Genomic DNA, 12,653 nt, shown 5'->3' with positions numbered 1-12,653 from the left:
TGGCCCACAGCAGGCAGATCGCAGTCATCGAGCCCCGCCCCCCCAGCCCTTACGGTGACTCAACACCTGCAAAGAAAATTGAGGGTTGGATCGCTCTCCGTGGGCTCCGCGCAGCACTGTGGTGCCGATCCCTAAGCTCCCTTTTAAGCCCATGGGACCTGCACATCGATGAACACTAAGTCCGGAGCCCTACGTGCCAATTTCCACCCTTCACGCGTACTTCAAAGAAGATGAGACGGGGCAGGAAGTTCAGAAAGAATGTGCCCGCAACTGCGGCATCCAATCTCGGGAAATTACAGGCATTGCCTTGTCACGCACGCCACGCTGAGCAGGTGCTTTCACCAAACGCCTCCTTCTTGCCAAGAAATCCCTGCTGCAGATTAATAGGAATTTCCAGTTCTCTAAGCATTTCTTGTTCCTCGGAGCTATTACCCCTAAATTTCTAGCACTTCAAAAAAAAAAAAAAATACAGGATTTAGCACCTGTTTGTTTCAGAAACACTTGCTAAAAACAGATCTGCCAAAAGGCCATCTCTAAAATTAGTCATATTTCCTGTTCTGCAAAACATAGTAAATTGTATTTTTAGTAACTCCTTCACTCCAGGTATCTGGCACTGTCGTGCTCCAAGCATAATTATTGGCAACTTACTAAGCAGGCAACCCTTATTTTTAGCCCTGAAATAGCTCCAACAAAAGTGATAAACAGGTTTATTTTTTTTTAACCAAGGGTTAGAACAAGATATTTAAACATCTTACCCAATCATTTATGTACCCAACTTTATAGCTTAGAAAGACTTAATCACTAAAGGAGGTGCTCTGTGGCATCAACCCCTGTCCCCTTTTTGTAGTTTTGCCTCTAAAACTAGCTCTCTACCTGAAATATGCCGTGCTTTTCTCTGTCAGCCTTTCCAACTTTCTTTTGGTGAGTCTTTTAAAAAAAAATGTACTAATAACATATTATGTGCCAAAATGATACATTGCATAGGTATCGGGGACCAATTTCAGGGGCAGTGAGTACAGCCTCTCTGGGTCTTTCAAAGTCATCACTCAACACCCCCATTCATCAACTTTGCTCTTTGTCTCAAAGCTACAGTGAATTCTCTTCAAAATCCGATTTTGTGGTCCCTTTTCCTCCTCCAGTCATCAGCTTCCTGGAGTCACAGACACTGTGCCCTAAGAACACACCAGTTAAGAGTCTCACATGACCAAGTGAATTACTTATTTTTAAAGCCACATGAAGAGAGATACCATCCACTCAAAGCTAAAGGAGGAGGACAAAAGTAGATGTCACCCAAACCCATTCTTTCTTTTCAAGCAGCAACAGCGCCACGTAGATCCAAATGACTTTCAAACAACTTCAGAGGGAAAAGGCAGGGAAAAGACTGTCCAGCAGACAGCAGTGGCTGAAGGAAGCTTCTAGATGAGACAGGATTGAAGGCTGAGATGAAAGTCAGGGAAGAGTGGTTTTCTGTCATCTTGGACCGTTAATTCCCAGCAAGCCGGGGAGAGAGGATATTGCCCAAATCTTTCTGGAAAGGCGCACCGAGGTAAAACATAATTCACACACACACACACACACACACACACACACACACACATCCCTTCATCCTATGCACCTAAACCAGCAGCACTCTGGATTACGGCACGAATCACCCAAAACTCCATGCATAGTTTGAGTGCAACTATGAGGCAGGCCAAATGTGGGTACCCCCTCTTCTTCCCTTTCTCCATCCCACCTTTCAGCTTCTGCATGAACGGATTCCCCATCACAAGATGCCCCGGGTCCTGCCCCTCGGGGGATGGCATAGGGCCGTGCATCCATTTCTTACTACAGTGCTCATGACTTAATTTCCCTCCCACTGTGGTCTATGTCCTGTAAAAAAAGAAGACAAGGCTAAAAGTGGAGGGCTCTGTCCAAAGTATACACCCCAAAAAAGGGGGCAGTATTCGGGGGAGAGGCTGGAAAGGGTCATTCACATCACCCCCTGGGAGGGACACCTCATTTCCCTTCCCTCGGGGTACTCTCACCTTAAGGTCTCCCCTTGCTACGTTCATGTAAATACCCCTTCGCCAGCCTGAAAACCCTCTTACATATCCCCTTGTGAAAAGAGGGCAAGGCTGCACATAGCAGGAGGCTGACTTCACCTCTGTTTGGGCTTAGTAAAACAGTATGCAGAGGGCAAGTGTGGATGCGGGCTCGTGAACTCCGTAATCCCTCCCAAAGTCATGCATGTGTGTGCGTGTGCATGCGTGTGCGTGCAAACACACACACATTTTAATCTCTGCGATCTGCCAAAACCCTAATCTGTTAGTTAAGCATGAAAGGTGTTGGATTTGGGAGCTAAAAGCTATGAATGACACCCATTGTTTCCTTAAAGCCGGCAATTAAGTGAACTAAAATCCAGATTTCTCACGATGCTTGTACTCCCGAAGCACTGATTCTCACGACTAGAGCCAGTCAAGCCCTGGAGAATGACAACTTGACAGCCAGTTAATGGTTTCCTCCCCTTCCGGAGACTAGCTGAGATTCACTTAAGAAAGGTAAGACAAGGGGCACCTGCGTGGCTCAGTCAGCTGAGTGTCTGACTCTTGATTTCCAGCTCAGGTCATGATCTCAGGGTGGTGGGTTCAAGCCTCCGGTTGGCTCTGCTTAGCAGGGAGTCTGCTTAAGATTCTCTCTCTCCTGGGGCGCCAGGGTGGCTCGGTGGGTTAAAGCCTCTGCCTTCAGCTCGGGTCATGATCTCAGGGTCCTGGGATCGAGCCCCACGTCGGACTCTCTGCTCGGTGGGGAGCCTGCTTCCCCCTCTCTCTCTGCCTGCCTCTCTGCCTACTTGTGGTCTCTGTCTGTCAAATAAATAAATAAAAATCTTAAAAAAAAAAAAATTCTCTCTCTCCTTCCCCCTCGGCCGCTCCCCCCCACCACCCGCCAGCTCACTTGCACTCTCTCTCTAAAATAAATAAAATCTTGAAAAAAAAAAGAAAAGAAAAGAAAGATAAGACGGGAGAGGAAGAACATGGACACCTAGGGGTGCAGAACGCCCATTTGGACCCCATTTAGGCAAGAACTCCCTGCATTCCAGCTTGTCCTCTGGGCCCAGCACGGAGCTCCTGAAGCCCCGAGTAGAGTCTGAGCTCGGAGTGCATCCTCGCCCGGTTCAGCCAAGGCCAACAGCCTTATGTTACAGAGCAAAACGCACCAGTGAGGAGCCAGAGGCACAACGGGGCATGGGAAAGTGGAGAGAGAAGCCAGGAGAGGCTGAGCAGCCGGCCAGGCGAGATGAATGGGCCGCTAACGCTGGCCACATGCTATCAGTATACAGTCTCGTCTCTCTTTGCTAAGTTTCAAGCAGGAACGTGGGCCACCAGACAGAATCCTATATGTTTCAAAGGAAAAACAAAGGTCTACTACCCATGCCAACAGGAATTTGCCCAGGCATGGGGAAGTGAGCCCGCTGTAGTTGGCGAGGGGGCCTCGGCCGTGCACCCCAGCCGGATGTGTAAGTTGGCCGGCCCACTACAAACCAAAGGAGGAAAGTATGCTGTGCTCCCCTTGGACTAGAATGAGGTTAGGAGTGTTTTTTCTTTGTCTTTGAAGAGTTACTTCAATTCAGTGAGTTCATTCTGTGCACTCCCTTTTTACATGGAAATTCAAGCAAGAGGCACTTTTTAGACTACTCCCTCTAACCCCACCTACGCAAAACAAAGGTACCCCACCAGAATGGGGAGCAGCGAAGGAAGAGAGAACAAACGACAAGGGTGATGGAGACCTGCACTCAAATACAAGGGGCTTCCGGACCCAGTGGAGAAAGGAGCAGGAAAACCAAAGTTAGGTGAGGCTGGGGACAGGAAGGCAAGGCAGTTCACCCTAGAATCAGAGCTCCACAGTCTGGCACTCCCAGGAACTCCCAGGCTGCCCAGAGGATCCCAAGTCCATGGGCAGAAGGGTAGGTAGGAAGCCTACAGCTTCCCTCTACCCCATAGGCTGATCCCTTCCTGATCAATGAGCCACCAAAAGGGCTATTCCCAGGCCAGTGCTGGAAGACTCCAAGCCTTGGGGGGGTGGGGGGTGTGCACCGGGCAGACGAGGAGTGGGGGGAGCCTTGAGTCTGAAATGACCATGAGCTTGCCCCAAACTTGGGCAGCTGCCAGGCAGCCTCACCACTTGGGGTGACCCAGCATCTGGGCCACTCCCTGCAAAACAAGTCATCTTATCTTGGGTTTCTTCTCGCAGATCCGAGTTACAACTTAGAGCTACCGAGGCAACACCTGGCCAGGGGTTCACAACCATCTAACTTGGGGGGGGTGGGGCTGTGCCCCTTCCGGTCTTTGGGGCTCTTCCTTTGCTTTCCCTTCTTCCTGGAAGATCTGAAGGCACCTCCCAAACCCCAAAGCCTGGGGATATCAGTGTGTAGTTCCGTACCTGCAGCTCCCACCCAGTGGCTGAAGAGAATGGAGGAGGGATGGAGGGAAGGAGATGGGAATGGTTGGAGAATGGAGGGTGGGTGAGATCGGAAAGCAGGGGTGGGAGGGAAAGGGAGTTGGAAGGCGGGGGGGCGGGGGGGGGGGAGGCAGAAAACCCTCATCTGAGCACGAAAAACTTCCCTAGCTGTCCCAGCCTACAGGTGGAAAATGTCCCTGGGCGTCTCGGCCTTCCCCCACCTCCTAAGCCCAGGAGGGGAATCAGAGTCTAAGCTTCCCCAAGGGCTGGCCAAGCGGCTCCCCCACCCTCGGAGTAATGGCCCACGCGACACAATGGCCTGACTCCTGCCCCTCCACGCATCCGGGGTCCCTGCGGGGCCGCAAGAACGCAACACCTCCACCATCCCCCCCACCCCGCGCTGGCGTCCACCAGGCGGCGCCCTTCGAGGAGCAAAAAGGCTGCGGGTGGCTTCGTGGGTAAACCAGCCGCCCCCCGGGGAAGCTGACCCCACACCGCCCCTCGGGAAAGGCCGGTCGCTCGGTCGCGGGGCGTGCGTGCGCGGTGGACTCGTCCCCTCTCCCCACCCGCAGGGAAAGGCAGGGGGAGAGGGGAGGGGAGGGGAGGGGCCCGGCCGGGACTGCGCCGCCTGACTCCCGGTGCAGTGCTCCCGGCGGGGTCCCCTCCGCTCCTCCCGCCCCGAGGGCCCGGGGACCCCGCGCCCCGGGAGGCTCACCTTCTCTCCGGTCAGCACGTGCAGCCCCTCGCGCACCTTGGCGAAGGAGCCCTCGCCCAGCTTCCTGCTGCCGATGAGGTAGTTGCCCACTCGCTTGTGGTGCTGGAAGTCGCGGAGCCGCTCGCGGGGCACGCCGCTCACCCAGGCCGGCAGGAAACTTCCCTCGCAGGCCGCCGCCGGCCTGGCCGCGTCCTCGGCGCCGCCGCCGCCCCCGGGCGCCGCCGGCTCGCCCAGCAGCCCGTCCCCGGCCGCCGCCGGCATCGCGCTCGACCGCGGCCCGCCGGCTCCGCTCGGCTCCCGCGCTCGCCGCCCCTCCGCCGCCGCCTCCGGCTGTCCCGGCTCCTGCGCCGCCGCCCTGGGCCCGGCCCCGCCCGGCCCGCGTCTCCCGCGCCCCGGGCCGCCGCCGAGCGCCGCACGCAGACAATAGCGGGGGACCGGGGACCGGGGACCCGCCCCCGAGAAGTTCTTCCTCGGAGGGTCGCCCGGGCCCCTGCCAGCGCCCCGGGACCCCGGCCGGGTCCCGTCCGGGGGCTGATGCCAGTGGCCCCGCTCGCGGGCGCCGGGAGCCGGGCTGGCGGGCTGGGGGCGCGGTCGGGTGCCGGGTGCGGGGTCCCGGAGCCGGGGCGCCTCCGCAGCCTCCGCCCTGAAGCCGCCGTCTGGCCCGCACGGGCTCGGGGCCGGCTCGCTCGCCCTAGCTGTGCACGGGGGGACGGCTCCCGCCCGAGAGCGGCGCGCGGCGGGCTGCAGGCGCCCTCTGGAAGGCAGCAGAAGAAAGCCCCATTCAGTTTGAATTTGCAGAAATTCAATCTGGTCGCGGGCGGCGGGAACAGATGCGAGCTCCACTCCGCAGCCTGTGCACTTTCAAATCCCTCGTAGCCCCTCCTTCGCCGCGCGCAACAGCCAAACTCGACCCTCGCGGGAGAGGGGAGGGCCCGGGGAGGGGAGCGGCGGAGTGGGCGGCGGAGTCACCTGAGCGCCAGACAGGGGCACCCCGCGCGGCCTCGGGCCGCCCCAGTCGGGCTGCCTCCGGCTGCGCCTCTCGCCCGGATTCCGGGCTTGTGCTTTCTGGACCTTTCCGCGATGAAATCCACCCCCAGCCGCACCCACCCGGGGCAGGGGGAGGGGAGGGCGGAGGGAGGGCTCTCGAACCCCGCGGACCGGGCTTTGGAGTCGGAGGTCCAGTCCAGGGCCCGGCACACAGTAGGGCCCTGCGGACCCTGGCTGGATGGAGAGACGCCGGGTGCGAGGAGGGGTGGGGAGGCGGCGGGGCGTCTGTCCGGGCTCGCACGCAGACCCGACTGCCGTGTTGGAGGAGGAGCAGCCGCAACAATAGTAGTGGCGCCAGCAACGGAGGGACCCGGGCGCCCGCTGCCTCTGCGTGTAGGTTTACACCTTTGCTTTCCATCGAAACGCGGCCGGCGATGGCCGGAGGAGCTGGATCCGCGCCCCCCCCTCCCCCCGGCTCCTCAAGGCTTTTGTTCTGAGCGTGCCGTGACTGTGCTCATCCCTCATAAACAAGTGCGGCTGTCCTGGCGGCTCTGGTTTTCTCCTGCGTCCCCAACGCCTTCCCGAACCCAAATGAGGAATCTCGGGAGGCAGGAGCTTGGGGGGGGGGGAGGGGGGAGTAGGTAAGGGGAAGCATTTACCAAACACTACTTGTTGAGCGGCTAGATAAAAGGCGTCAGCGTTTAATACAAACTTAACCCCGGGTGCGACATCAGAGTTGAAAGGAGAATTCGGTCCTAACCTAGTTCCTTTCTTTATGGACCCCTCGGTGAACGAGTGTGGCGAGATCCCCGTCCGCGCTCTGAGATGGGGGAGGGGGGACACCGCCGTCATCAGTCCAGTTGGGGGCTCTCTGATCCATCTGAAAAGCGACCCAGAGAAACGCCTCTCTTGAATAGAAGAAATGTTTAATATGCTATCATCTGTTACTCAGAAGTTAGGAGGCACTAGCCTCCTTAACGACTAAGCTTGTGTTTTCTGTCAGTCTTATTGTCCCCATTTTCCAGTATTACATTTTTTTAAGATTTTTTTCCTAGGATTTTATTTATTTATTTGACAAACAGAGATCACAAGTCGGCAGAGAGAGAGGAGGAAGCAGTTTCCCCCGTGGAGCAGAGAGCCCTATACGGGGCTCGATCCCCAGGACCCTGGGACCATGACCTGAGCCAAAGGCAGAGGCTTTAACCCACTGAGGCACCCAGGCGCCCCAAGATTTATTTATTTATTTTTAGAGAGAGAGAACACAGAGGGGAGGGGCAGAGGGAGAGAGAGTTTCAAGCAGGCTCCTGGCTGAGGGGTGAGCTGACCAGGGGCTCCATCCTACAATCGGAGATCATACCTGAGCCGAAACTAAGAGCGGAACACTTTTACCCACTATGCCCTCCGAGGTGCCCCCCAACATTACACGTTTTTCAGATGTTTTTCTTGCTGTGCTTTGGGACTATGCCCACACCCCGTCCGCACAATTTCTGCAAGGCCTGTCCAATCGCTTTAATGTGTCTGATTCAACAATCAGAGTTGAGGACAGAAACATGGGATGGAGGGAAGCGGGGGAGATGTATGACCAGTCCAGAGCCCCGCAAAGTAAAACGGTCAACAAATGTCTGGTGAAGAAGTTCGACTCCCTTTGGGGTCATAACCATTCTGAATTTTCTTTCAGAAAAGATTTTTTTAAAAGATTTTATTTATTCATTTGACAGACAGAGACCACAAGTAGGCAGAGAAGCAGGCAGAGAGAGGAGAAAGCAGGCTCCCTGCTGAGCAGAGAGCCCGATGCGGGGCTCGATGCGGGGCTCTATCCCAGGACCCTGGGATCATGACCTGAGCTGAAGGCAGAGGCTTTAACCCACTGAGCCACCCAGGCGCCCCTCAGAAAACATTTTGGAATTTCCCCAATGTTGTTTTAATAGAGTGTGATGTTTCTTTCTTTTTTTTTTTTAAGATGTAATGTATTTATTGGAGAGGGAGACAGAGATAGTGAGAGAGGACAAGATCGGGGAGAAGCAGGCTACCCACTGAGCAGGGAGCCCGACAGGGGACTCCATCCTTGGACTCTGGGATCATGACCTGAGCCAAAGGCAGGCGCCCAACCAACTGAGCCACCCAGGCACCCAATAGAGTGTGATGTTTTAAAAAAAATTTAGGCCACTGTCTCTGTATGAAAATTTGGATGTTCCTTTTTTTATGGTATAAAGCAAATTTCAGAGTCGGTTCATCAAAGTCTCTTCATGGCCAAAAAGATAATAATAATAATAATAAAGTCAGTTTCAGGCACAAAAATGGTGGAATATGTTTACAGTAAAATAGAGACTTTTCTTTCCTTTTAATTATCCTCTCAAGGTAGAGGTCAGAAAAGGGGTGAAGAAGAGAGAAAATCCAGGCCCATTAAATCTTTTTCAAACCTTGATGCCTGGATTTGATTCAAGTTCACTGCTAATTCCATCAGCTGGGATGGATGCCAAAGAGAAGTCCAAATCCTATGCTTGCCTGGGTTTAGGAACTGGTGTTTGAACTACAGGTCCTATTCTCTGAAATGATCTGGTTTGAGAAGGAATTCCTTTATGTAAGACAAATTCGTACCCAAAACAATCTACTGCCCTCATAATAGATATGCAGAAAACATCTGGTTGAAAAGCAGTAGTCCAGCATCCAAGGTGTGCTCTGAATTATCTATAGACTTCTCATCGCCCTGCGGGATCTCTCTGGCACTTGTCTTCATCGAGGATCGGGCTTTTGCACCTTCGCTTACACCACCCCCACCCCCCAGTCCGCTGCCTCCCACCCATCTCTGCCCAGTGCAGATGTCCCCTTTCCCACGATGCCCTCCCCCCGTCAGGCAGCTACAGGAGGCTCATCACTGCTCCCGTCCCTTACTCTAGGTCATTGATTTCACATTCTCTTTCTTCTCTGTCAGACTCCCTAAAAACAGGAGCTGTGTCTTATTTTTACAATTTTATTTGCCCCAGGACACCTAACAGAGTACCCAAGACATGGTTGTTGTCCAATAAATATTTGCTGAACAAATGAATGAAAGTAAGCGTTCGCTGATTCTCCAGTGAGTAGAGTTTGATGGCTCCTGACTGAGAGACTCCATCTGTCTTGGGGAAGAACATGCCTAGTAAGTTTCCAAAAGTCTTTGCAGTTATATTGTTGGTTGCCTTGGCTGGTGGGGGAGGGAGTCAACAAATCAAACATCCTGTCTTGCCAGAGTTGAGCCATTGTCTCCTTTGGATGAGTTAACCCTTTAAGAACCATGACCAACTCCAGTGGGCTGGAAAACCACGAAAAGGTTTGTCCGTTGACTTGTCCCCACCTCTCCCTTCCTTGCCATCTTCCTGCCCCATCTCCTCCCTCCAGATGGCAGGCGACTGTCTCTCTGCTCCCACAGAACAGCCAGCTCGGAGACCCAGCTGGAAGCAGTCAAAGACAATTAGAAGTAATCAGGCTGGCACGGGCAGGAAATGAAAGTTGGCTAGAGGGGGTGAGGCAGGCAGAAGCTGACTGGTGACTTGGGCAAGGGACACGGAGAGCAAAGCGAAGACAGCAGGCAGGAATGGATCCATGCTGCCTGGAAGACATTTTGTGAACTCTGTTCTCATTAATTCTCCCCAAGCCAAGCTCCCCATAAATACTTGAGGCGCCATTTGCACCCAGGTCCCCAGAGTTCAAGGTCCCTCTCTTCCTTCACGACCCCCTGATGTTGAGTGTCACAGTGCGAGGCTGAGGAGGGAAGGATTCCTCGGAAAGAAAGGCGTGTGTGGAAGCAGCCTGGTGTGGTGCTGGTGAGCAGGCTGCCGCCAACACCCTGCAGTGAAGTACTTCTCTGAAAATGAATCGTGACTCACCACCCCTCTGTGCCTTGGTTTCCTTCATCTGTAGAGCCGGAATGTTAAGGAAGCACGAAGATTAAATGAGATGCTGTGCACGAGGCATTCAGCCTGGTGCCTGGCACTTAGCGGCAGAAGGTGACCTTTATCAACACCTCTTTCGATACCTTCATCACAACACCGAGGGAAGTCCTTGGAGAATGCCCCAGAATTCCACCAGCACAGTTGTCCTTGTTAGGGAAGAACCCAAAGCCTTTTCTCCAGGTTGGATCTCTTCCCTGAATCCAGAGTCGTGTAGCTTCCACGCCCAAGCCAAAACCATCTCTTAAAAATGGGATTCGGCTCACTTCGCTTTGCCACCCCAAACCCTTTCGCAGGCCACCACCATGAAAAGATATCCCAAGTGACTCATCCTGGTGGTGCCTCCCTCTTCGGCGCCTGGCCCCCCCGAGACCAGCTGTGCCTCCCTCGCACTCCTCCTTCAAGCCACCAAGCTCTTTTCCACGTCAGAGCCTTTGCCCTTGCTGCTCCCTGCACCATCAACACATGGCTTCTAGAACTTGGAATGGTGTGTCCCTCACATCATTCAGGCTCTGCTGTCTGGATCAGAAAGCATCCTCTCCCCACCCACCCACCCCCCATTCCTGGCTCAGCATTTCCTCGTGCCATTCATCTAGCTTATGTGTTTACTGTCTCTTGGTCCCTCTAGAATTTCAGGTCCACAAAGCAAGGAATTTTCTGTCTCCCAATCCCTGTGCACACCTGCTCAGCAACACCTCTGGAACCTCCTATAACTCCTGCAAGAAAGGAGAGAGCCCCGGACTCCGGTTGGCACGGCACCTGGAGGGTGATGGAGTGTGGGCCGTGGCACCAAACCCACCCTCTTGTGACAGCTCCCCAGCACCCCTGAGCTGATATTTGGGACCAGAATTTGAGCAAAAGGCTGATGGCTTGTCCTACAAGAGCCAGGCTGTTACCATGAATGTTTCCCATCAGTCCTCAAGAGCCAACTGTCCCAGCTGTTTCAGTACAAAAACGGTATCCCTCACCTCCCAGCAGTAGGGGAGCCCAAGGCTTCCAGACTCCACATTTTGAGATTTGCCCTTTCCCTCCAAATTCCAGACAGAGGCTACTGAGAAGGAATGGAAGGTCAACTATCCGATAGAAAAAGGCCCTCACAACATAATCCTCGGGACCGGTTCTCCTTGCATGAATTTCTCATTTGGAAGTGGCTTTTCCCAGATCATGTCAAGTCAACGCAACATCCTTCCCATGACCTACGAAGCATCCTGCTCTGTGAGGGACCCGTACTCCTTCCCTCGTCTCTCCACGTCTCTGACCTCAGTTTCTCTGTTCACGCTACCCCCACCACGCTGGCCTGCACGCTGCTCCCCACACCTGCTGGCCCGTGCCCACAGTGGGCCCTGTCCCTCATCAGCTCCCTGGAATATCTTTCTTCCAAACACCTGCGGAGCCGGCGCTCTCACCATCTGTGGGTCTTTGCTGGCATGTCACCTGCTCTGCAAACCTAAGTCTGACCTCCTCATTTGCAATGCTAATTTCCCCCAAATCCCTATTTGCCCTTCTCCACTTGATTTTTCTCTGTGGCCCTTAACACCACGTGACAAAACCTATGTCTCCCTTGTTTATTTTGTTTGCTCTCTGCCTTCCTTCCTATGGGATGGAGGCTCCCTCAGGGCTGGGCTTTTTCTAAAGTGCTTGTAGGCACTTAGGAAGAACTCCATACAAATTTGTTGCGGTTGAATGAATTCTTAATTCACAGGGTCTCCCGCTGCAGAAGAGGAGACCATAATACATGAGAAAATTGTGTGAAGAGTTCTGCTGGAGAAAACATGCATCATAAAGACATATTTGAAAAAAAATCAATATTCATGCCACAAAGATAAACCTCCATACCAAGCTCCACATTTGTATTATGGCAGGAAAGGAAAGGCTATTATTAGCACTAAAGGCTTAAAATGTATGGCCTCCCATTTATGGATGCTACCGCCTGTCCATTTCCTGCTGGGGTCGGGGCAGGATCGGGTGGCTTCACAGGGTCTGCAGCGGGACCTGGAGAGGGAGCACACTCAGAGGGACAACTCTCAACTGTGACCAGCGGGTGGGGAGGCGGCGAGAGGAAGGGCTGTCGGGAAGCCCGCGGAGTCCCCAGCCACCTGTGGGGTCATTCCCGCAGGCTGACTGCGGCCGAGAAGAGGCAGGCGCCCCCTGCTGGTTGACTCAGCTCCGCTTTCGCTCCAGGGCAAGGAGCCGAGGCCCAGGGCAAACCCGGACAGAACGCTGACCACTACTGTGGAAACCAGAACCTTCCTCACCAGCTGGCTCTGTGACCCCGAGCAGGGGTCACCTGTGATCATCAGTTTTTCTCCATCTCTAAAGGGAATAGCTCACGGGACGGGTACAAGGATAAAATAAGGCAGACGTAAGTGGAAGTGACACAAAAACAGAGACGATCTTGGTTACTGTTGTCTTAAGCCACCATGGAAGGTGTCTGTGTCTGGGAGGTAGATTAGAAAACAATGAATTTATAAATGAATAAATAAATACATACAGTTGAAGAGATGGGGTCGGCTAACGCCTCTCAAGGGGGTAGTTTGCTAGTCATCATGGGCGTGGCTGTAAATATCTCTAGGCTTTGTGCCCCCTGT

General features: G+C 54.0%; 1 protein-coding gene across 1 annotated transcript in view; it reads right to left on the bottom strand.

Moving 5' to 3' along the window:
• HUNK (hormonally up-regulated Neu-associated kinase) overlaps positions 1–5,437 on the bottom strand; it is a 100,614-nt gene extending 95,177 nt beyond the window's left edge. The window contains exon 1 of the mRNA XM_046003908.1: positions 5,153–5,437. Coding sequence (XP_045859864.1) covers positions 5,153–5,413 — 261 coding nt within the window. The 5' untranslated portion in view covers positions 5,414–5,437. The remainder of the gene's footprint in view (positions 1–5,152) is intronic.
• Between the last annotated feature and the right edge of the window lie 7,216 nt (positions 5,438–12,653).

The sequence above is a fragment of the Meles meles genome, chromosome 4 (genome assembly GCF_922984935.1).
Source record: "Meles meles chromosome 4, mMelMel3.1 paternal haplotype, whole genome shotgun sequence".
Lineage (NCBI taxonomy): Eukaryota > Metazoa > Chordata > Mammalia > Carnivora > Mustelidae > Meles > Meles meles.
Note: the sequence above shows the minus strand (reverse complement) of the source record. Positions and strands in the feature narration are given on the sequence as shown.